This window comes from Hyperoodon ampullatus (assembly GCF_949752795.1).
Source record: "Hyperoodon ampullatus genome assembly, chromosome: 3".
NCBI classification, from domain to species: Eukaryota; Metazoa; Chordata; class Mammalia; order Artiodactyla; family Ziphiidae; genus Hyperoodon; species Hyperoodon ampullatus.
This window is the reverse complement of record NC_136916.1, coordinates 57,539,076-57,565,597: the sequence shown is the minus strand read 5'-3', so window position 1 is coordinate 57,565,597 and position 26,522 is coordinate 57,539,076. Positions and strand designations below refer to the sequence as shown.

General features: G+C 38.4%; 1 protein-coding gene across 3 annotated transcripts in view; it reads right to left on the bottom strand.

The window, feature by feature from the left end:
- The window catches only part of MAP2K5 (mitogen-activated protein kinase kinase 5), a 260,205-nt gene that overhangs the window by 199,262 nt on the left and 34,421 nt on the right, over positions 1-26,522 (bottom strand). For all 3 annotated transcript variants that reach the window (XM_079699882.1, XM_079699883.1, XM_079699884.1), the window contains exons 4-8: positions 23,556-23,625; positions 19,108-19,148; positions 18,068-18,135; positions 8,896-8,944; positions 1,537-1,601 (exon numbers count right to left, since the gene is read on the bottom strand). In XM_079699882.1, coding sequence (XP_079556008.1) covers positions 1,537-1,601; positions 8,896-8,944; positions 18,068-18,135; positions 19,108-19,148; positions 23,556-23,625 — 293 coding nt within the window. The remainder of the gene's footprint in view (positions 1-1,536; positions 1,602-8,895; positions 8,945-18,067; positions 18,136-19,107; positions 19,149-23,555; positions 23,626-26,522) is intronic.

Genomic DNA, 26,522 nt, shown 5'->3' with positions numbered 1-26,522 from the left:
ATGTTCCTTCTTATTTCTAAAGGTACCTGAACCCAAGAACCTTCAGGACAGGTAAAAAGTTAAGTCAGATAAGAGTGAGGAAGAGAAGACTAGGACGAAGAGATGCTATTTATGCAGTACTGGGGGACTGCATGGGAAGGAATGCTAGTATGATCCACGGAAGGACAACAAACTTTTTAGACACATGAGGCATCACACATTTTAAGAGCAAGACACAAGGATTGTGAAAGAAATGTGTTATTATTTAATTCTCTGAATTATCATAGTGGAAGCACTTAACTTTCAGACCAACTATTCACCATAGTCAGTTATCTATAGGAAAAAACAATCCAAATATGTAAGCATACGTTCTTAAAGGACTATGTTAAAGGACTTGAGGAGAAAGGACTCACATCCTGGCTCTATCTACAGAGAGGACTGAAGCCCTGGGTGGGGGACTGGATCAGATAACGCTGAAGGAGCTTCTAACCCTGAGAAATCTGATTCTATGCCAACGCTGCATCTGTGTGGAGGATGTTCTGGAATTTTAGGATGTGACCTTTCACATTCATGGGCAACAGGGCGATTTTGCAACAGGGCAATTTTTATCTGTATTCACGTCATTAGTAAGAACTTAAAATTCTAAGAAAATCAGTAACCAGTTAAACATAAATTAAATAATTTACAACTTTGAAAATATATATTAATATCAATAGTAAAACATCTAAGGTAAAAACACAATCATAATGTGATGCAGGGTTAGTGTATATATGGAAAACAGCTCTCTGGAGGAAAGCTTTATTACTCCCTCAGGGCTTTCTACAGAGTATGGATTTTTTAATTCCTAGTGGAATATTTTTCATACACCATTGCAGACTATTAAGTACCAGACATTACATTATGTAGTTTAAACTTTGCACTACTGCACGAGAAAGACTTCCCTGTTGAGAGAACTATTTTTTGCGGTTAGCATTTTTTAATATGAAAATGAACACTTCTTTAGGGTAAGATCACTGCAATTGGAATTTGGGAGAATTTTATAACTTAACATATTCATCAATGTGTAGAAATTCTCTCAGAGAGTAGGGTGAGGAGAGAAGGAAGCACAACAGGAAGAAGTCTTTTTAATAACTGAGTGTTGACACAGGGCAAAGCAATGTTATTTATAAGGTTTGTCTTCCACTGGGCATAGCTGTACATACACAGGAAGGGGACTAGCATAGGGTGCTAGTAAGTTAAAAAAAATAAAAATAACGGTGTTAAAGAGTGAAGGAAAAAAATACATTAAACTTCAGGCCGGTTAAAGGTATACTTGTTAATGGTGGACTATTAAATGCTCACCCAGGAGAGATGCAGACTCAGAAATATTAAAAAGGCAATATAAATGCACTTTTCCAAGCAATTCCTGAGAAAATAGATTCCTTGCAGAATTTTGGAGTCAAATGTGGAAATAAAATCTAAGCACTGGTGGTCATTTAAAAATCTTTGCCATGGAGAACCTGGATACCCACATTTGGCAAAAGTGGATAGAAAGTTTAAACAAAATTGACTACTCACTTGTAGACTGTGCCTCCGTTGCCATGACCAAGAGTGTCTCGATACCGTATGTCTTGTTCATTCATCTCCACAAGAAAGAAAGAAAAACAAAAAGGGTGTCATGCTGTGGATGGAAATGTCAAGGAAAAGCAACTCCGGGCCATAAACAACAAGCAGTCTGGGTCATTTCAAGTTCAGCTGCAAGAACGAGAAGATCAATACAACATTTGCTGTCCAATTTATAAAAGACGATACCAAGGGACAAAGTGATGGAAAGTTTAATGACAATTTGTTTGCCTGGGTCATTTCATTAAAGTTTGATAAAAGGTGTCAAAATGGAATGATATAACATAGCTCAAAAGGGTCAGGTCAGAGATACTGATAAGAACACAGTCTCCAGCACTACATAACCACTGCCAAACAGCACTGCACATAACCAAAGTCAAACTTGGCAAGAAAACACACACACACACACACACACACACACACTTCTAGTAATCCAATGCACAATTTGTAAATAAATCAGCCCCTGAAAACTCCTCAAGTGACCCTCTAATTAACATTAAACAAACTAACTGAATAATGTTAACGATTTTCCTAGAGTAGATACAGCCTTTTTATACTTTTTTTTTTTTTTTTTTTGCGGTACGCGGGCCTCTCACCGCCGTGGCCTCTCCCGTTGCAGAGCACAGGCTCCGGACGCGCAGGCTCAGCGGCCATGGCTCATGGGTCCAGCCGCTCCGCGGCATGTGGGATCTTCCCGGACTGGGGCACGAACCCGTGTCCCCTGAATCGGCAGGTGGACTCTCAACCACTGCGCCACCAGGGAAGCCCGATATAGCCTTTTTTTGAAAATGATAAATTAGTACACAGCAATAGCTGGGTAGAAATTTTATGCTCATGGGAAAGTGCTAAATCAATGCACTTTAAAATGCACATATAGTCAAATATTATAATGCATAAAAGGAAAACAGATAGGCATGTGATTCACATAAAGTCATTTTTGTAATTTATTATATAAAACAGTATGTGCATTTTCCCAGGTTCTGTAAAACTATTATACCACAAATACTACTCTCACTTGAATCGTGAATAGAAGTGAACTATTTTAGTACCCAAAAAATAATGTTTTAGAGTTTGAAAGAACTCCCTAAATAATTATTTATCAAATGACTTTAAGACTAGTCAGATTCTATTTGAGGCATTCAGTAATTTTCTACACACTGGTCCAGTTGCTTAAAAATTAACTGCCAACTTTATTCACTAAGTGGATTCAATAAAGGTGTTACTTTCCATATAGCTAAAGCTTGGGAAAAGCCATAGTAAGCCCTGAAAAAAAAATCAATTTCCAGGGAATTGCATTGCCTTGCATGGGCAGGAAATGGATGGAGTTTTTAATTCAATATCACCTGGAAAAAAATAGTTTGCTTCAGACCATTATAGTAAAGCTTTAAATATTTTGCTCTACTCTGAACTTCCACCAATGGAATAAAACAAGGTTTCATTTATCAAGGGAAATATTTTTGTCTATACATTTCTGAGGTTGAAGCTTCAGAGAGCTGTGATAATTAGGAACATAGTGCAGGTAACAGAAACAGCTTCCTTTCCAAGCCATTCTGCCAAACCCTAAAAGAATATTGACAGATTAATGTATAAAGGCCAATTCAGCACCCCATTTAATTGTAGTAAAACCTGACTGACTTAATTTGCAATTAGCTAGTTACTATATTTAGGATCAGAGGCAAAATGACAGACAAGTCAGAAAAATTGGCAACATTTTTCCTATTTGAGGGAAATTCTGTGGCATGAAGAAAGAAAAGAAAATCTCATTATTCTGGACCAAAAAACAAATTTTAAAACAGCATGAAGAAAAGTAGCACATCAAGTTGAGATATTAAATAAACTAGCAGAGTTGCTACTGGGTTTGATTTGATCAAAGGGTATAAGAGATACATATGTAAATAGCAGTATCTATTGGCAGGTACAAATAGGCTAATTCCTTGAAAACATTCCTCAAGGTAGTCCAAACATGACTCTAACAACCTAATTTGTACTATTAACTTGCTTAACAAGCTGCACCCTCATCACAGCCTGAAGTAAATTTCTAGGAGAAATTTTACTCACTCAACGTCTACAAATTCTGAATTGGTGGCACTGAAATTTAAGGGTAAGCAGGATGTAGCTATAGGATCCAGGCTCTGGAGAGGTCACAACCTGTGATTACATTCCCTCCACCTCCACCACTCCAGGTAAAAGGACCAGTAGTTTCCTCTCAGAAAAATATAAACATAAGACTCATTGATATTATACATTCCAATGATATACTGTGAAAGACCTAGGACTTCGGAGGGGGCTTGATTTTGTGGTATTTTGTTGGAGGCAGTAAAGGAAAAGGAGCAGGTCTCTGAGCAGCTTCAACCACTATAATCCCAACACCATAGTCTTTTTTAACTTTAATACTCAGTAGGTTGAAAAGAGAAGTGGAGCAGCCACCCACCCAGCACTCCAACCTAACCAGGACTGGTAGATGTAAAAAAAAAAAGAGGCAGGGAATAAGCTGAACGCTCCAGAGAGATGGGGGATGATGTTGTGGGCGCTGTACGGGGCGTGGGTGTGTGTGTGTGTGTGTGCACGCACGTGCATGCGCACGCTAACACAATGTTTAGGCAAATTCAAGGGTGGAAATTTGGAATCCCTCAGATAATGAGAAAGATTTTAAGAGTCTCATAAAGATAAAAATGGTTTTAAAAAATAAGTTCTAGAACCACGTCACTCAAAAAGACAGTATCCATAAAAAATTGTTTCGACACTGTTTTAAAGTTTTATGTAGACATGTGCCTGGCCTATAAATTGATTGATAGATTTTTCTATTTAAAAATATCAGATCTTTTTTCTTTTTGCTTATCTGAATCTTCCAATTTTTATAGAGTATTCAAATATTATTCACGTTAAAAAATTTTTTAAAGGAAAACTATTACAGTCGAGCTTATAAACTGATCACAAACTAATTTTGAGAATTTTGTATATCTAATCAAAATGGATTACTTTAATTGATCTTAAATATAAAAAATCATTAAAGGGATCAACAAGTAGCTAATAACATTTCTGCCTTTTTAGTTTAAAAGAGCATATTAAGTCAACTTTTCAAAATGAAGCATAGGAACAGTACATTATGATACAAAAAGTGGGATTTATAAGCCTACAAAGTACAACATTTAAATATTACAGTTGGGATCAAGTATCATAAAAATCACACACTTTTACAACATTTTAAACATATAACCCAATTCGTCTGGGTCATATAACTAGTAAATAGCAACTAGCCAAGGTGAGAACTCAGTCTTTCAGGTTACTCTGCTCAGTGCTCTATCTCAGCAGTTGATCTCATGTGTAAGTACAGAGGGACATCCTCTCCATCAATGGTCCCTGGTCCATAGGAAGGAAAATAATCAAATGAAGGGCATTCAAAAGTTAAAAGCGATTTCATCAACTACGATATTTGTTTTTAAGAAGAGAAATCACATAGCCCTTTAGATAAAAAAGAGGTAAAAGAAAGTTTTTATTCAATAAAGATACCAAATAATTTAAAAATATAAATCAGTTTCCTTGTTTTGACTAAAAAAAAAAAAAGCAAATGAAAGGCAGAATAATAGATGTGAGGGAGGAGGGAGAAAAAACCCTGAGAGTTACAACGACGTGTCAACTGCCGCCAACGGCAAATGACCTGGGAGAGATGATTGGCACCGGGTTCTGCTGCTGCTGCTGAAAGAGAGGTGGGGGCTGTGGACGTGACACCCCAGGGGGCGGAAAAGTTGTGTCTGTGCGGGGAGGGGAGGTGCCATGCAGTTTGGACTTACACAGTCTCATCTATGTTTAGGTCTTCGTATGGGATCTGAGACGAACCATAAGAATCTAAGAGTTTTATGTACTGGTAATAGGACACTCTTTAAAGCTAACTTTACAGTCGAATACTATTTTTCTTCCTCCTTTTTTTTTTTTCTAAACACATAAAGTTTTTTAAAGGCATCTGAAGTTCTCAAAATAACAGCCAAACATGAAGCAGGATTAGAATTATTTCTAGTTTTATGACTTCACAGTACATTTATACTTGATTTACCAGAAATAGAAAAATACTGTCACCCTCTCCTACAAATTATAAAAAACAAACAGAGGAAAGACAACTTCAGAGATGCAAAGGTCAGAGTCATACATCCTTGGAGTGACTGCACTTTTTTAATCCTTTAAATTGACCCACTGGGCCATTTCTAATCAGTTTCATATCAAGGGCCAATGTTAAACAGATGATAATGCACTACAACTGAAGTGGGAAAAACACACCCAGAAAACACATCAGTGGTGCTGATTTATAGCTCTCAGTACAACTTGCCAAAAATACCTTATGATTTGTTTTTTTTTAAGCTGGAAAAAAGGAACCCTCCCTCACAAAGCGATTACAGAAGAACAATGTCTCCATTCCAAAGACTAAATGTTAAACTTTTTAAAGTGTTTAATATAATGTTAACGAAATTAATGGGGAAAATGAAATGGAATTCAATCATAGATCAGCAAAGAAAATATTCTTTGTTTATTGTCTGCCTGTGTTAAGAAAAATCAGTACCTATTGCTTATAAATCATTAAAATAAAAAAGCTCAATTAATCCTTATTTTATATGTAAAGGTCTGACAGAAACTAGTCCTATCACCAGACCTTTGCTTCACAAATCGAAGCAATAATAGTTTCAGAAAGCAGTCACACTCTATGAGCAGACAATTGGAGAGATTTAGTAAATCCCACTTTATAGAGCAGAGACTAATCGGAAAACACAAGCCAGTCAAATGTTTCTTATGAACTGTTGACACTATATCAATGCTGAATCAATTGGTGGCATTTACTCTGAGTGACAGAAAAGAAATAAATATTTATATCACATAACCTATATCAATGAACCCAGGCAGAAAGCTATTTCTAACCTGTCAATATTTGATTATCTTGAAGAATCATGTCCCTTTCTTTTAATGATTAATATGAATTCCTTATTAAATCTAAGTGGAGGCTAGTGGAAAGGCAAATCATTATTAATGCTTGAGAGCATAAACCACTAAAATAAAAAACTATGCTCAAGTGTTAAAGTATCGTTAAATGTGACTTACATCTTCCATATCAAGTGGTGTCAGTGTTCAGCCCACAAATTTATTGATGTCACACTGTGCACATTACCTCACTGCAATGCAATCTCACTCACTCTTTAGTTACCTGATAGCACCAAGGACTGAGGAATTAAGAGGAGGAGGTATTTTGAAGACTTCCAAAGGTGGGAGTTCTTTGTTTTGTACTGTTCGTTTTTGTGAATAAAAGTAAACATAACAATGGCTAGTCCTTAAAAGAAAGGAAATGCCATACTGTTTAATGTGGGATTATCACATTCCCAAGGGAAAGCAATAAACAATCTTTAAGTGTCAAAAATCATTGCCATGACAATCTTCCACCAAAGAGAATCTCCTAACCAAGACCACTAAGATATTTATGGTACTAGGTTCAGAACACTAGGAATATTTCAGAATGTTTATTTTTTGCCCTGGAAATAAACTGTTTTTCATTTTTGAAAGAGGAATCTATGACAGGTTATTTTCCATTGCCTGGGTTGAACAAATGTAGTTAAAGCTTCTTAATTTATGTCAATTTTGAAATATATTTTCCAGCTGAAGAACACTAATAACTCACACATAAATTACAGTTAGTAACTAGGATGCAAACATGTTGGAGATACATAAATATCGTAGGCTCAATATTTCAGCTTTTAGTCACTTTAATGCCAAGTGCTGGAGACGTGTAAGAAATACACCTGCACAACCATGTATGCTTCCCTCCGGTGGGGAGAAGAGGGAGAACAAGAGGACAATAATGGGCTTGGCAGTGACCAGAAGGAGAGAGAAGGGCAACCAAGTTTTGTTTCATGTTTCCGAAAACATGCAGGGCACTAGGGGAACATGTATGTGGACCTCAATCTAAACAAAACTTTGGCTGCTTAAAGTTAAAAGTACTATTAGATAAATATGAAATATGGGGACCATTAAGATTATACATACAACATACATACATATGTTGCGTATACATAGAACACCAGATTCTCCTTAGCCGTATATTGAATAGTTAAGGACTAGAATTCACACACTCCAAATGATGATCAGATGTCAAAACGAGATCAACTTACTTTTTCTAACTGTATTCAAGGGATTACGGGCTAAACAAGTAAGGCTTCCAGAAGTACCACCATACAGTCCTTGTTTCAAGGCATGCACATCTATTAGGCCACAAAGTTACAGGTGATATTAAAGGACAAGCATGAGGACCCAGCTTTGTCTTCTTGACATGCTCCACTACAAGTACTTGATTCATGAAATGCCAATGAGGATTGGAGAGGTCAGCATGTGAAGGCACTGAATAAGCATCTGAGATAATTAAGATTTCAGCCTTCGAAACATGGACGGGAAGTGAGCAGCAGTTAAGAAAATCAATAAGAGTCTTTTATTTGTGGTGACACAGATGTCTCAGTCAATAGAGCCTAATAGGCAGGCTTGATCGCGATGGACAGGCGCCTGCCTCCAAGGCTATCAAAGGGCTTCCTCTATAACAAACATTAAAATGCATTTATGTTGCTATTGAAGAATCGAGGACCCTGTAGGTAGCTTAATTTACCAGTGTATGTTTAAAAGCACTATACTATTTGAGATGTGTCAATTTACTTGAATCAAAATTAGTGAGAAATAACTGGGCTGCAGGCCTGTTTATCCCTCACTGGCTGGAGTAGGTCATTCTGCTTTAGACCACCAGTCAACTAGGCAAACTGAGGGTTCCTGAAGCCCAGGAATTTTAAATGCCAGAGGTCTGCTGTGACTCTGTTCCCCTAAAAAGCCAGTGTTAGTTTCAGGACAAAAGAAGGAACTTTAAATGCCAAAGGTCTGCTGTGACTCTGTTCCCCTAAAAAGCCAGTGTTCGTTTCAGGACAAAAGAAGGAACTAAGGTGAGAAAGTAGCAGTTTCTCTTTTTCTCCCTAAAGATAAAGAAAGAAACAGTCACCTCAGGATGCAGGGCCATTTCAACAACCCATGGGCTGACACACTTGTTCAGAACTGATTAACTTTTTTTACACCAAGCTGGCAGTAGGGTGTGTGCATGGTACTTCAATCTGCTGGGACTGAAAGCCATTAGCACAGTTTGAAAAACGTGCTGCAAATTGTTCTGCCAATCAAATTAAGCCGTGTAATTCATTTATGACAAGAAGAAATTTATAGATCCTTTATCTGTTTATTAAATTTATGGATATAAAAACTAGACAGCACTAAGTTATTACTATAGTCTTAATATGTAATGACACCTACCTGGCCATTGGCTAATATTTTTTTCAGTTCAGCAGAAGACTTCTTCAAGCTGAAAAGAAAAGACATAGTTTTTAATGGCAAGTTCATCAACACCTTTGAACACCACTGAAAATTCCAGACTAAAACACACTTTTGTTTTAGATGTAGACATAGACTACACTACTCTTTACATCCTTCTCCCTATATAAAATATTTTCTAAAGTAACTGGCCAAAAGGCAAAGGTATCGATAAGGGACTGAAACCCCGTTAGTAATCTAAAGCAATAAAAAAGCCTACTGTCATAATGAAGCTAGGCTATTGTATGGACTATTTCAGAGACCTCTTTTTGCTATTAGTTCTGCTGCCTTTGAGTAGCCTTACAGTGGTTTTTTTTTTTTTTTTTTTTTTTCGGTATGTGGGCCTCCCACTGTTGTGGCCTCTCCCGTTGAGGAGCACAGGCTCCGGACGCACAGGCCCAGCGGCCATGGCTCACGGGCCCAGCCGCTCCGCGGCATGTGGGATCTTCCCAGACCGGGGCACGAACCCCTTTCCCCTGCATCGGCAGGCGGACTCTCAACCACTGTGCCACCAGGGAAGCCCCCAGTGGTTATTTTATGTGGACTCTGTCATCTGCTAAATATCAAGTACTTAACAATGCACTCTTAGAATGTTCACAGCAAACAAAGATTACAGAACTTCAAAAGATAAAATAATTTAAGTCCTGATTTTTTACTATAGTTAAGAGTTACAATTCAGCTTCCTGGGAAGTAAATGTGTAATAGAAATAAGTCCTGGCACTCACTAGCTGTGTGCTCTGGAACAAGATACTTACCCCCTCTGAACCTCAATTTCCCCTTTCTATAAAATGGGGGAAATATCAACATTATAGTGTAACCAAGAAAATTAAATATTACAAAAAGCCCTAGCATCTGTTTCTTGCACATAGTAAGTATTAAATCAATTTTAGCTGCCTTCTCTTTCCTTTCCTTTCCTGTAGGTATGAAACCCAGCTTCCATAGGTATGTAAGAAATATGGAAATCTTCTTCTCTGGATATTTATGACTATGTAAACATTTATGTGGATGAGTTTAGGGAAAGTGGCCAAAGGATGCTGTGAAGTCCTTCTAGCTTTAAAATGAGTTATACCTGTACCTATCCACCCAGTTAGCAGAGTGGTACATAAAATAATACCTCCTCCCATCAATGTTCTAATTTGAAATTTAAAGCTTGTTAACTCTATCCTTAATCTATCTACTCTAACCCTCTACCCACCTGCCAAATTAACTCTCCTCCCTTTGGTAGTTATCTGTAGATACCTTTCTTCCCACCACACCCTGTCCCAAGACTGGAAGCTCCCTGAGAACAGATACCACATCTTACTCACCCCTCTATATATTCCATTTCCTTCCCACTCTTGAACCTAGCCCAATGACTTGGCACATACTAAGTGTCTGATAAATGATAGTCATTATTCTGGTTGTTATTTATGGTAGTAACACACACACACACACACACACACACACACTCATGTGGTACCTTTAATAAGTTATATTTGAGAAAACCTCAGACTTCAAGTTTGACCACACTCACCATTCCAAGTTATAATTATTTTTCTTAATAAATACTTCTTAAACTTCTGCTACAGTCAAATGCAAACTATGGAGCCCTAGTCTCTAATTTCCCCAGATTTTATAAAACATGCCTTCAGCCAATGATTCTAAATTTTAATAACATCCTCCCAAGTCTAAGAATTCATGCACTCAAGTGGCAATTAAGAACACTGCAGAATGGGACTAAAGCTGAAATACATCCCTCCCAAAATAAACAACTGCCTAAGATCAGTCCAGTTGAAAACAAAATATTAGCCTCTACCATTTCCTGAGTGATGACCACGTGCCATGCACTGTGCTAAATGCTATTACTTAGTATCCTGATCTAATCCTCACAGTAACTATCCCGCTGTGGGTATACCCTGTGGGGGAAAGTTATTCCTGATACATAAAGAAAACTAAGGTACGGACCTTGTTCAAAGTCTGTCTGTCTTACACACATACTTTTTTTTTCTGGAAAACATTTGGACCCTGATATTGCCATAAATGGTCCCAATTTAATATTTGCAATTATTATAAAAACAGAAATGACCAAACAATGCTCAGGCAATGTTTCTCCACAGATATTCCATTATGTCATGCAACTTGAAATAATAACATTTTGATTCATTGCATTTACAAAACACCTTTCATCCAAGAAACAAAACGTGATTCCTTAATACAACTTCATCAATCTTCTTAACACCAGACGTAGATAGATGGAAAATTTAATCATCCTAATTTTATAGAAGGAGAAAGCCAGAATGTTTAGGAAAGGCCGTGCCTTGGCAGTGGGACGTGAATTCAGTAATTATGGTTTAGGAACACCATGTGGATTAGTAAGCTCAGTTTAATAAACATATCCACCTAAGACAAAGACCAATTCATGCTTTGAGAGTAACAGAGGAAAAAACTAATTTTATTCATTATGTCAATATCTGGCTATGAACTTTGGTAAAAAATTATATTTCTATATCCTGGCAATTTCTTTGTGCCCCAGTTTACTCAATGTTTTATTTTTATTTATTTATTTATTGGCTGCATTGGGTCTTAGTTGTTGTACACGGGCTCTCTAGTTGTGGCGAACAGGGGCTACTCTTCGTTGCGGTGCGTGGGCTTCTCATTGCAGTGGCTTCTCTTGTTGCGGACCACAGGCTCTATGCATGCAGGCTCAGTAGTTGTGGCTCACGGGCTCTAGAGCGCAGGCTCAGTAGCTGTGGTGAACGGGCATAGTTGCTCCACGGCACGTGGGATCTTCCTAGACCAGGGCTCGAACCCGCATCCCCTGCATTGGCAGGCGGATCCTTTTTTTTTTTTTTTAAACATCTTTATTGGAGTATAATTGCTTTACAATGGTGTGTTAGTTTCTGCTTTATAACAAAGTGAATCAGCTATACATATACATATATCCCCATATCTCCTCCCTCTTGTGTCTCCCTCCCACCCTCCCCATCCCACACCTCTAGGTGGTCACAAAGCCCCAAGCTGATCTCCCTGTGCTATGCAGCTGCTTCCCACTAGCTACCTATTTTGCATTTGGTAGTGTATATATGTCCATGCCACTCTCTCACTTTGTCCCAGCTTACCCTTCCCCCTCCCCGTGTCCTCAAGTCCATTCTCTACGTCTGCATCTTTATCCTGTCCTACCCTTAGGTTTTTCAGAAAAACATTTTTTTATTTTTTTGATTCCATACATATGTGTTAGCAGACTTACTTCTCTCTGTATGACAGACTAAAGGTCCATCCACCTCACTACAAATAACTCAATTTTGTTTCCTTTTATGGCTGAGTAATATTCCATTGTATATCTGTACCACGTCTTCTTTATCCATTCATCTATCAATGGACACTTAGGTTGTTTCCACGTCCTGGCTATTGTAAATAGTGCTGCAATGAACATTGTGGTACATGATTCTTTTTGAATTATGGTTTTCTCAGGGTATAGGCCCAGTAGTGGGATTGCTGGGTCATATGGTAGTTCTATTTTTAGTTTTTTAAGGAAGCTCCATACTGTTCTCTAGTGGCTGTATCAATTTACATTCCCACCAACAGTACAAGAGGGTTCCCTTTTCTCCACACCTTTTCCAGAATTTATTGTTTGTAGATTTTTGGATGATGGCCATTCTGACTGGTGTGAGGTGATACCTCACTGTAGTTTTGATTTGCATTTCTCTAACGATTAGTGATGTTGAGCATCCCTTCATGTGTTGTTGGCAATCTGTATATCTTCTTTGGAGAAATGTCTATTTAGGTCTTCTGCCCATTTTTGGATTGGGTTGTTTGTTTTTTGATATTGAGCTGCATGAGCTGCTTGTAAATTTTGGAGATTCATCCTTTGTCAGTTGCTTCATTTGCAAATATTTTCTCCCATTCTAGGGTTGTCTTTTCGTCTTGTTTATGGTTTCCTTTCCTGTGCAAAGCTTTTAAGTTTCATTAGGTCCCATTTGTTTTTGTTTTTATTTCCATTTCTCTAGGAGGTGGGTCAAAAAGGATCTTGCTGTGATTTATGTCATAGAGGGTTCTGCCTATGTTTTCCTCTAAGAGTTTTATACTGTCTGGCTTTACATTTAGGTCTTTAATCCATTTTGAGTTTATTTTTGTGTATGGTGTTAGGGAGTGTTTTAATTTCATTCTTTTACATGTAGCTGCCCAGTTTTCCCAGCACCACTTATTGAAGAGGCTGTCTTTTCTCCATTGTATATCCTTGCCTCCTTTATCAAAAATAAGGTGACCAGGGGCTTCCCTGGTGGCGCAGTGGTTGAGAATCCGCCTGCCAATGCAGGGGACACGGGTTCGTGTCCCGGTCTGGGAAGATCCCACATGCCGCGGAGCGGCTGGCCCGTGAGCCATGGCCGCTGAGCCTGCGCGTCCGGAGCCTGCGCTCCGCAACGGGAGAGGCCACAACAGTGAGAGGCCCACATACTGCAAAAAAATAAAAATAAAAAAAATAAGGTGACCATATGTGCGTGGGTTTATCTTTGGGCTTTCTATCCTGTTCCATTGATCTATATTTCTGTTTTTGTGCCAGTACCATACAGTCTTGATTACTGTAGCTTTGTAGTATAGTCTGAAGTCTGGTAGCCTGATTCCTCTAGCTCCATTTTTCTTTCTCAAGATTGCTTTGGCTATTTGGGGTCTTTTGTGTTTCCATACAAACTGTGAAATTTTTTGTTCCAGTTCTATGAAAAATGCCATTCGTAGTTTGATAGGGATTGCACTTAATCTGTAGATTGCTTTGGGTAGTAGAGTCATTTTCACAATGTTGATTCTTCCAATCCAAGAATGTGGTACATCTCTCCATCTGTTGTATCATCTTTCTTTCATCAGTGTCTTAGTTTTCTGCATACAGGTCTTTTTTCTCCTTAGGTAGGTTTATTCCTAGGTATTTTATTCTTTTTGTTGCAATGGTAAATGGGAGCGTTTCCTTGATTTCTCTTTCAGATTTTTCATCACTAGTGTATAGGAATGCAAGAGATTTCTGTGCATTAATTTTGTATCCTGCTACTTTACCAAATTCATTGTTTAGATCTAGTAGTTTTCTGGTAGCATCTTTAGGATTTGGCAGGTGGATTCTTAACCACTGCGCCACCAGAAAAGTCCCTCAATGTTTTATTTATCTGCATGGTCACAGTGACTTGAGCTATCCAAAAATCACTTTTAAAAACACTTTAAAATTTAAATGTGATACAACTGTAATCTGGGAATGACATTTTAAGGGGACACTGAGATACCCAAAGAAGAGTAAAAGGGTGAGGGGACCAGAAATAATGTTGTATCAGAAAAGTTGAATGAGTTGGGAGAATATAATTCAGAGACAAGATTTAAAGGGAATATAAATTCATTTGTCCACTCATTTATTCAAGCATTACTGAGTATCACCTATGTGCCAAGCATCGTGCTGGGAATTGGGGATTCAACAATGAATACATCTGAGTAGTATCCCATTTATATATGTAACATACCTTCTTTATCCATTCAAAACCATAATGGAAAAAATATGTAAAAGAATACATATATATATGTATATATATATATATATCTAACTGAATCACTTTGCTGTACAACAGAAATTAACCCATTGTAAATCAACTATACTTCAATAAAATAAAATAAAATAAACAATGAATATGCTACAGTCACTGCCCTCAAGGAGTACAGAATCTATTGGGGGACAGGGGTGATTATAATACAATGTGCTAACCACTACAGTAAAAGCAAGCACAGGGAGATATTGGGAATTCATAGAATGAGTACCTGGCGTAGACTGGGAGGTGGGCAATAATCAGGGACAGTTTTCAGAAGAAGATAACATCTTTGTTCATCAAAGATGACGAAGGTTAGCCAGAATGAAGGCGAAGAAGGGAATGGATTAAAAGAAGAAAGCAGGAAAGAGGCAGCAGTGGATGTGAAGGCCCAGTAGTGAGAGGAAATGTGATCCATTAAGGGGACCATGTATTCATCAGCAAAGCTGGACCATCAGTTGGAAGGGGGGAGTGCAGGCTAGGGGGCTAGAGTGAGCAGAGGACCCACACGTGGCAGGCCATGGCTCACCTGCTGTGGAGGGTACAGTTTGTCCTGAAGGTTGTGAGGAGCAGTAAAGGGGGGAATGATGGGTTCAGAACATGCACCAGCAAGATCACTCTGGCTGCAGCGTGGAGGAGGGACTGCAATGGGGCAACACGGGAGGCTACAGCAGTAATCTAGGGAGCCTGATCTACCTTTGCAACAACAGAGATGCTGGCAAGTAGACAGACTCCACAGTGATTCAGAAGGTAGAACCTATAAATATAGGGACTGACTGGATGTGGGGCTGAGGGAGACCCAGGAAGCAGTGAATGATGCCTGGTGGGTCCCTTGGAGTTAGCATCCGGGTGGACGTGGGAGAATTTACTGAGACAGGAAACCTAGGAGAAGAAGTATGTTTGGAGGGAAGAGGACTAGTAGAGCTATCACCTAGAAGAGGGAACGGCCCTGTTCTGAGGGCTAAACTCAATCTTTACAAGTGGGTGCTAAAGGGACACAAATCTCAGCTCATGAGAAGAACGTTCTGAGACATAGCTACGTGAACATGGAACGGGTGCCTCAGCCAATAAAGTGTATTCCTGCCACAGGGCTGTTCAGGAAGAGCCTGGATGACCATCTGGCAAGGAGTGGGGAGTCAGGCACCTAAGGAGAGCAGGATTAGATGGGGGCCTCTCCTTCTCATGCTTCACACCACAGGCAAGAATCTTCTATGAACACAGAGCTGGCCATGGCACTCTGCTGAAAGTCATCTAACAGCTTGCCAATACGCTGAGGGGACAGCTCAAACACCAGGCCCCAGGAGCCAGCTCCTGTCACCTCCTTTTCTCCTATCACTCCTACTGTTCTCCCCACCTTCCCATTCCCTCCCCCAGCCCAGCACCCCTCCCTGGGCTCCAGCCTAACCGGCCTCCTTCTGAATACATGGAGCTCCTTTTCCACCCAAGGGCCTTCACTTACACTCTCCCCATCCTCTGAAATGCCCTTCTCTGGCTCTTGATGTGGCTAGGTATTTCTCATCCTTCAGGCCGAAGTGGAATGCCACTCTCCCCGGGCACCCCGTCCAAATCTAAACACAATCCTGCCCAGTACTCTCTCACTTCAAAATCTTCTTGTTTCCTTCATAACACTAATTATAAAGTATAATTATTTGTATACTGGGGGGAGGTGGTCTGTATGCCTATGAGACAGCAAGCTCCAGAGGATAAGGACCACATTGTATTCCTAGTGGGTAGGACAGCACTGAATAAATAAGAGGCACTCGATAAATACTTTTGATTAGTTATCAATATGGGGCACAGGACATGGCCAACCTAGGGTGGCATATTAAAATCACCTGTAGGACTTTTTCAAACTGCATTCCTCCCATAACAAAAATCACTTCTGGAGCAAACTAACATTACTATTTGGGAGGCTGTCATATCCCTAAAGGAAGATACTGCAACAAAGGGTTGAGAACCACTAGATCAGATAGCCTCTTTCCAGCCCAAAGATGTTATAATACTCTGTGAATATAAATGATAGCTTTTAAAAAGCCAAGCTAATTCACTTTGGTTTTGGTTAAAACCAAATCTGAGAGAGTTGAAAAGTTATCCTGCTGCTTCTCTGCCTTACTGTCTTTTTCAACTCCATCCTGTTTTTTATACCATGATGAACTTTGACCTAAAACACAAGGAAAAGTTCTTGTTTTCACTCAAGGCTAATAGTCTGTCTGAATAACATTTTTTCTAGAAGTAGTGGTAATTATTAAAGGCCCTGCCCTCTTCGAGCTGAATGTAACAAATGACCCTCAGTCTCCATGCCTCTACTCGGTGGACATGGCTCTCATGCCCAACAAGCATGAAAAGAGAAGCCTCAGAGCATCGCCTGGCAGGGCCGAGCACTTGGATGAGGACTAAAAGATCTACCCCTCAGGACCACAAGACAGATGATTCACTGGTGAATAACCAGTGTATGTATTTTAACACAGAATAAATTGTTTAAGAAGGAAACACACTCTAAGAGTAGTGTGTTCATAGCAGGAAAGCTGTGGGTAAGATATACTGACACTATAATAAAGCAATCAAGGAAGTGACTTTTGGGGAGGGGACAGGAAAGTAGAGAGAGAGTCAGAAGGAGAGACTTTAAATTACCTGCAGTAAAGCCCAGTGGCAAAAGAACCAAGACACTGGGTGGAGGGGTAAGGAGGGGCATGGAAGGGAAAGTAGAAGCCTAAGCTACATCTCAGCAGATAAGGGCTGTGCAAACACTGACTACTGCCCTAAACCCAGAAAGACCTGGGCACACAATGGAAGGGTGATCCAGCTCAATGATGGCTTTTCAGTCACCAGTGTGAATGCATACACACAGAGCAATCAACTTCAAGTGTCATCTTCAAGTACAGTAATAAGATGTTAACCAGCTGAATAACTGAATATGTAACAAATATGATCTAGAATTCTTTCAGCTTAAGCAGGTTCTTCTACTTGAGAACCTTAATCTTCTAGAAGTAAGTTCTCAGACCTGTCAGAAGAACACTTTGAAGAGGCTCAAGTCTTTAGTATCCATCCCAGTATGGGACAATGTTAGCATGAATTAATGAAAATTATCTTCCTTCTGTAATAGCTCAATCTCTTGTGCACCAAAGATACATAAATGGACAATTTGGCTGGTCAATTTAAATTTCACCACATTACTCTTTCCTTGCCTCCTTCTGCGAAAGATGTCAGTGAAGCATGACACTGCCAAAAGATGGACAAGCAAGACAAAAATAATAAGCATTATACACACCAGGTCATCAAAGCATGAAAACAGTCAAAGGCACTGAATCTTCTGTTTCTGCATAATCTGGAGACTGAATGAAAACCATTCCACAGACCAAAATAAATAGTTCAACATGTCTAATTTTATCTTTCTCTATGAGGTCCTTTCTTTTCAGTCAATACATAGCTAGGGTTACTTAACTGGTCAGATTTCTTCTTAGCCACATACACACTTTTGAGGTCTTATAAAAAAAAAGAGGTGTCATCCCACAAGCCTCTTCTTCACTCCCAACTATGTAGATATTCATGCTCAGAGGCACATGTCACTCGCTCGCTCTCACCTATTGCTTGGAAGTGAATCTGAGACTGCTGGGCTGCTGTGTTGAGAGGATCCAGCCCGGGTATTCACCTACAAGTAGAGAAAGGATCTTGATCAGTCTGTGTTCTGAGGACACAGCTCTAATTAACCTGTAATTTGCCACAAATTTCTCATTTCACTATGAAGGTTAATTAGCCTTTTACTAGACAGACCCATGGTTGGAGTCTATTCAGTATATAGGTTATAAAAACTGTACAACCTGTATATTACATAATACTTTGTTCCTGTCATTATTCAAATACTTAAATAGTGCTGAAAAAGGGAGAGATAAACTGGGGACATTTTCAATTCACTGTCTAGAATTGAATTCAACTCTAGTGAAAAAATTCAGTTCACTGTTTCTTTTTGTTTTATATAAAAAACAGTATGTTCAAAAAAGTATATTAAGAAAACATCCAAGGGTTAGTAGTGAACCTCACAATATCATACCCCTTCAGCTTTAAAACCAGGCAGAACATTGCAGAATGTTTCCTATTCACTGAAAAATGAGGTCCAAGTAATTAATTATAAAACGCTTGAGTCTAATACAATAGCCAGTTTTTCTTTTAAATGTAAAGGCTTAAGCAGAAATCCAGAATTCAAAATATGCAGAACAATGAAAGGACATTAAATAGATATATGTTTCTAGCATAAACATGTCAAAAGAAGAGGGGGGTATTCTGTGTGCAATATGCTTATGTGCTTAATTAATCACTGAAATGAAGTCTATATTTTTACTCAAGTAAATCTTTGTGGAGACCAGTACCCAGGATCATCCTGAAGAAACAGACCAACAAAAGAATTCCAAATAATAATAATTGTTTTTAAATACGGCATCAAAACCCCAATATGTACACATATTGAACAAATACTAATGAATCCCCCTCCACATCCCATTTAAAAAAAAAAAAAGGAACGCTTGTCAGAGCTTGAGAAAGTGCAGTTTTATTTGACATTTCAATAAGTGGAACACAGCATTACAAATCCATCTAACTTTACTGAAACAATTATTGAAATTCGTACCTTCAGGCCATGTATGTTCCGTTCCCCAGGAGGCTTGCAGGCTGAAACAGTAATTGACTAAATTGTAGAACACATCAGGGCCATTTACAAATTTGCTCAAAATGAATCGTTTAAAAAGAAATGAGGGTGACACCAAAATTAGCAGAGAGAAATGATTGAAAAGTGGCTCCCAAGACCCAAAGTGGGAATTATGAACCAGGGTTTTTAACTTGCAGGAGTGAGCATTTATAAATGCAAAGAGCTTTCTGACACCACCTCATATAAATTCCAATTTCTGCTTAAAACATATAAAAATCAAGTTAACTGAGCTAAAATGATTAGATTCGTTTCATAATTCAAATTTCTGCCATCATCTTTCCTCACTCTATTACATTGTATATCTGTTATCACTTAAGACTACAATGAAAATAGCTGGGGTTTTTGGAGGGGAGTGGGAGGAGGATCTTTTAATGCCAAAACAATTGCTAGAGATTCTAAGATGAAATATTTAAGTTTGAACGTCAGTTTGCAAAGCAGTAAGCAGTCAAATTTGTTAGAATAGAGATATACCATTAATTTCATGACATTTCTTACAAATCTTGACATTTGCTAATATTTAAGTCTAAGCATAAAGCAGTACCAGGGAAAATAATATTAATTTCCTGACCATCTTGAGTTACAGGTTAGTACTTTTCCAATTCAGCAAATGCTTCTTCATCAAATGTTAAAAAAAATAAAGTGCTTCCTGCCCATGTTATAGGCTGCTTCCATCTGAAAACTACAGTGTCCTACATATTATATGTTAAGAGGCCGTCAATTTTTTTTTTTTTTTTTTTTTTTTTGGTGGTACGTGGGCCTCTCATTGTTGTGGCCTCTCCCGTTGCGGAGCACAGACTCCGGACGCGCAGGCCCAGCAGCCATGGCTCACGGGCCCAGCCGCTCCGCGGCATGTGGGATCTTCCCGGACCGGGGCACGAACCCGTGTCCCCTGCATCGGCAGGCGGACTCTCAACCACTGCGCCACCAGGGAAGCCCAAGAGGCCGTCAATTTTGATTGATTGTTTGGGAAAGGATGAATTTGATTTTTTTTTTTTTTTTTGCTCCTTTCTCAGATGTACATGTATTTTCCTCTGTTTCTGACAAGAAATAGAACTGTTTAATAAGAAGAAGATGTGGCTAATAATTACAAAGCACATCAGTTGCTTTAATTTGGGTATTTCAAATATATTCAAAGTTATTATGTTATTTTCCTTAAAAAAAATCTAAACCTCAATAAAGGATTTTTGTTTTTCTAAAATACGTTAAAATTAAGACTCCAAATCCTCTTTCCTAAAGATGGAAATTAACTTTTTGAACAAAACAACAGTCACATACATCTGATGCTTGGTCCTTTAGGGACCATTAATACTTCCTAAGACACCACTTCAGAGCATTTCCTCTGAAGTAGCCAGTGCATTATAAACTTCATTTAGTAAGAAAGTGGCTAACTAAGGAATTAGAGACAGGCATCAACTCTTATCTCCTACCTTAACATCTGCCTAGTTCCTCAATTGGCTTCTTAAATCTTTATGACTGGAAATCTAAACAGTACTCAAGGGACTTCCCTGGTGGCGCAGTGGTTAAGAATCAACCTGCCAATGCAGGAGACACGGGTTCGAGCCCTAATCCTGGAAGATCCCAGATGCCGCGGAGCAGCTGAGCCCCGGTGCCACAACTACTGAGCCTGCGCTCTAGAGCCCGCGTGCCACAACTACTGAAGCCCACGTGCCTAGAGCCTCTGCAACAAGAGAAGCCACCGCAATGAGAAGCCTGCGCACTGCAACGAAGAGTAGCCCCCACTCACCGCAAGAGGAAGCCCGCGCGCAGCAACGAAGACCCAATGCAGCCAAAAATTAATTAATTAATTAAAAAATAAAATAAAAAGTAAACAGTATTCAAAAAAACCCAGTAGCCTCATATTTCCTAAAGTTGTGGAGTCAGAAGTTACTGTAAAGCTAGTGAATTCTCATACTTATTAATAGTTAACATATCTTTTAACTACAAAGAGAATTAGCCCTGAGCTGGGAGCTACTATCCAATGCAATTGTGCCACCTGGAATGAGAAGACCTGATGTTAGAAGAGAATTGTTTTCTCCTGTCCTCTGATTTGCTCAGTCTAGAGATTCTTTTTCACATGGGGCCTGACCACAGAATCTAAGAATCTAAGGTCTGAGAGCCTCTAACCAACTCATTAGACCCAGGCAATATACCCAATGTCTATACTCTAACTGTAAAAATCTGTATAACCTCTAAATTTATATAAATCTTGCATAAAATTTTATATATATTTAGAGATTTATGTAAAATTATATGAAAAATAAAATTTCATAAAATCTATACTTTGTGTAGATAAATAAGCAAAAAGCAAAAACCTGCAGAAAACTAAAGACATATAACAGTATGCACAAAACCACAGATAGGGAGACTGAGTCTCATATTTTAAAAAATTTAAATTTGGCGTGGAACAACTGTATTTAATAATTTATTGGAGACTAATAGGTTCTGTCCTAGGACTTCATGTGACACTCAAATGTCACATATTTTCTTTTAAGAAACTCCTCCTTACAATATACTCTTCTCCACACTCCTACCAAGCCCTCCAAACTACCCCCATGCACACTCTACTAACATTTTAACCTACATAAGAGCATATAGCCCTTCTACTCTAAGCAAATTACAACTTAAACAAAATTCTTATTCAAAGGGTATATTAACCACTTAAAAATTGTGACTGAAGTTACTTAACGTCTCTGAACCTTAATATTCTCAAGTATAAAATGGAAGCAATAATAGGCATGACTGTTCGGAGAACTAGAAATGGTGACACACAAAGCAATATTAGGGTCTAAACAGAAAAGATGGCTAAAAATGGCTGTTATTATCATGGGAGGGGCACAATGATATAGACAGGGACACTGACAGGGGCTGTTCACAAGATAAAAGAAAACAAACAGAACTCAGAAAGATTCTGGATGAAGAGAAGTAAATACTTTTTGGAAAAAAAGAAAAAAGGAAGGCCCTCAGCATTAGAATTATAATTCTCCAGGATACTTTCTGGGGTTTGCTACAAAAGAGCTATAAAGTCATCCAGTAGGAAAGCAATGAATGGAAATTTTCAGCTGGTAAAAAAAATACTCCTTGTGGAGAAACAATTTTGAAACTTGCCCAAATTCTCTGGTTATTGGAAATATTAAGAAATAATCTGCACCCTGTTCTTGGCTTAATACACAGAAGTGGCAACATTTTCTTTCTTTTCTTTTTTTTTTTTTTAGTTTTTAGTCTTCGGGTGCAACAGAACTGATATAATCATAATCTTGTTTCAGACACGCTATCAACGGCCCAATTTTACTTACTTACTTAGGTCTTTAATAAGTTATTATTAATAATGTACTAAATACGCCTAATCCCGCTGCCCATGTTAATGCTAGAAGAACAGCATTACTCTTGAACCCAGATCTTCTCATGGGCTGGACACTATCAGTGCAAATAGGAGTCTACTGGTTAACTGAGCTATTCAAACTTCAGAGAGTTACAGGTAATGAAAGTCTAGAATGCTTAATTGGAAAACCCATACCATGATTATTTGTACAGTATCAGTTAATGAAGGTAAGTTTAACTTTTAATTATTTCAATTCAGTTATTTCTAGAAGACTTACTTAGAGAATTTTCTTACCTGTTCCATCAGTCAGAAAACATAGATTTCCAAGTGGGGCAATGTATAATGGGTGAAAGACTTAATGGTTTATATAATTAAACTGTTCTTTTTCACCATTATTCAAATTTTGAGGGAATATTTATATACAGCTGAGCAATCATATCTGACACAAGCCTAGTACTATCAAACCTAAAGGGAAAAACAAATGATTTGACCAGGTGATTCACCAAGGGTCACTCTCATTAGCTCATATTTTTGGAAACTTAACAATCAAATTCCTATTTATGAGGATTTTCAATTATTTAGAAAATGTCTCCCCCCAAAATCAAGCACCAAACATTCCACCAAAATATCGCTCCTAAACACCCCCCCCCCAGTAAATCTTGGTTTCTGCACTAGCTGAAAGGTTTCTACTCAATAGCAGCTCTGACTACCATCATGAGCCACAATTTATAAATATCCAAAATTAAAGTCATTCATTTGCCTTGGTTTAGAAACCATGTGAACCCCCAAAGAGTTCTTTAAGCGAATGTAAGTATGTACTTCAAAAACGAAAACCAATCTAGTTAGTTTAATTTACTCTAGTAAATTAGATATTCCATCTGCCATAACTATAATACAGCCTGCAATCCCCACGATAATGAATACCTCTTTTCTTTTTTCAAATTAAGAGCTAAACATCATGTTATGTGCATTTAAACCTTTGGAAAACATAACTGTTGATGAAACAGTTTACTGAAATAATCATTGTTGATTAGAATTTGTTCAACATTACCTCTTGGAAATATCTGCAGAGGCTCTATTAACTGTCCATTTACTTGCTGTTCCATTACTGTGGAATAATACTGCAAAGAGATTATAGAAAGAGATTACTCAGTAATGTATGAATATTGGAAGAGACACTTATGGGTTGTTTAATTCATAGTACTTTTGTAAATTACTGGTATATACATATCAGCCTCGAGAATTCTTTTTCCCTATTTGCACATCAAAATGACTATAGTGAATACTCAGGACTAAAAGTCCAGTATAGTGTTATCCTCCATATTGTCATTTATCTTTAAGAGTAAAAAATGTTGATTAAGATTTTACGTTAGTATCTGATCTCTAGAGATGTTCTGAAAATGACATATATTAAAAATGACAGGGCTTCCCTGGTGGCGCAGTGGTTGAGAGTCCGCCTGCCGATGCAGGAGACACGGGTTCGTGCCCCGGTCCGGGAGGATCCCACGTGCCGTGGAGCGGCTGGGCCCGTGAGCCATGGCCGCTGAGCCTGCGCGCCCGGAGCCTGTGCTCCACAACGGGAGAGGCCGCAACAGTGAGAGGCCCGCGCACCAAAAAAAAAAAAAAAAAAAAAAAAAAAGACATAAGAACTTCACTGGCGGTCCAATGGTTAAGACTTCACCTTCCAATGAAGGGGGTACAGGTTCGATCCCTGGTTGAGGAGCTAAGATCCCACATGCCTCACAGCCAAAAAACCAAAACATAAAACAAAAACGGTCCACATTAAAAAAAAAAAAAAAAGAATCTTATAAAAAAATTTTAAAATAAATTTAAATGACACAAAAAGTATTTTAGTAGAAATTTCTCAAATTGCCTTTTGTTCTTTTTCCCTGGATTTTACAAAGCAAAATGGAGATGCCTCACATTTAGCTTGGACCTATATGCCAGTCAGTTAATCAAACATTATTCATATTTGTGTATAAAATGTACAGATAATGGAAATCAAAATCACAGAGACCGTGGAACAAGGAAACAAGATATGATCCATCCAAAGATGACAGGATTAATATGATAAAAAGGTAGCACAGTTTCAAGCAAACATACCTTTCACGTTTTAGTCTTCTAAATACTTTAGTATAGATCAAATTTCACTTTAAAAATCTGGGCATGAAAAATTAAGTTCCAAGTTCAAAAAGCTTTCATACTCCATCATAAACAAGGTCATTCAGTAGGCTGTATTACGGTCTAACCCCATTTTCTTTAATATGCTAATTGGTGAGCATATGTCCACCTAACTTGCATGTGGCTTCTGTGCCCTTTTTTTTTTTTTGGCTGCACCACGTGGCACGTGGGATCTTAGTTCCCTGACCAGGGATTGAACCCGCACCCCTGGCATTGGAAGCACGGAGTCTTAACCACTGGACCGCCAGGGAAGTCCTTGCCCTAACTTTTTTTTAACACTTGACAAACAACAGTGATGTTCTTGGTGGAAAATATCAACGATGAAAACCACTGATTTTGTGTTGTGAGGGGCTGTCACAGAGCAGAATTCCCCTTTAATACTTGTTGTTTCTGTATTAAAAAACATAAGTACATTTTCTATTTAACTATCATATTTTCAGAAAATTCCTCCTTGATAATCATTATTTGCTGACATTCTTTAAAATTTCTTTCTAAAAAATATGTACATATATCTTTCTATTGCTTTTATGTAATAATTAAAATTATTACAGGATCAAGTTTATTTTTCCCTTATAAATAAAGGGGAGTTATAAAATTCTACATCATCTTTAGAATCACAAGTTAACAAGTCTAAGGCTCTTCGCCCTAAAAACGAAGTGAAAATGTATTTTTTTTAATAATTTTTTTTTTTTTAATTTTGCGGTACGTGGGCCTCTCACTGCCATGGCCTCTCCCATTGCAGAGCACAGGCTCCGGACACGCAGACTCAGCGGCCACGGCTCACGGGCCCAGCCGCCCCGCGGCATGTGGGATCCTCCCGGACCGGGGCACAAACCCATGTCCCCTGCATTGGCAGGCGGACTCCCAACCACTGCGCCACAAGGGAAGCCCCAAAAGTGTATTTTTGATGGCTATGGACTGATATAAGTATACCCTGCCTTCTGAGGACATTCAAACTGTATAGGAAACTGATCCTCTCCTTCTATAGATGTAAAAACTTATATACATAAAGCATAAACATGTGTGATACGCTCTCTGGAATACATACTAAGGCAAATGTCTTTCAGGAAACTATATTCCTTAAAATCACAGAAATATAGTGCTCGCCATTACTCAAGCAGTGATGACAAGCAAATGAAATATCAATCATGTAGGCTGTCAACCTTTTGGGACAGCAATAACTGTTAACAAGTAGTCTGGAAAAATTGTCCGAAAATGACTTGTCCTCAGCACACAAGTATTTGAGGTTTCATGGAAAATTAAGATGCCAGTGGCTATTTGGAACATTGCTCAGGTATTCTTTTTAATGGGAAATTTGCCGGTTATTGATCCACAGCATGTACCCTCTTGCTTCTGGAAGGCTGCAAGCAACTTTCCAATCAGTGGCTGTCAAAAAAATTACTGCCTTTTTATACTGATACAAGACAACAGCAGTGGTGGTGTTCTCCTATAGTTAATGCTTTTCTTTAATTAACTGCTATGTACAATAGGCTAGTAATTTCAGTTACTACATTACCGCAATCCTAGAAATCAAAACAAATAAAATATCCTTATGTTTTATCTAAAAAATTATTTACAGAGTTGTGTGAAACTGGTGCTTGGGGTCAAGTTTGAAAACAACCTCAAATGTAAAGGGTCAGAACAGGTGCAAGGCATTTTTTTCCTACTATAAAACCTTGCATGCATGAAATTGACCTGTTTTCCAACTTTATTTATTTACCTCACAAAATATATAAATAAAAATGGTTTCCCTTTCATTTCAAATCAACTGGGAAACTATATATACTTCTATAATCATTGCAGGAACTTTTTAGCAATCTAAAAACATCTCTTTGTA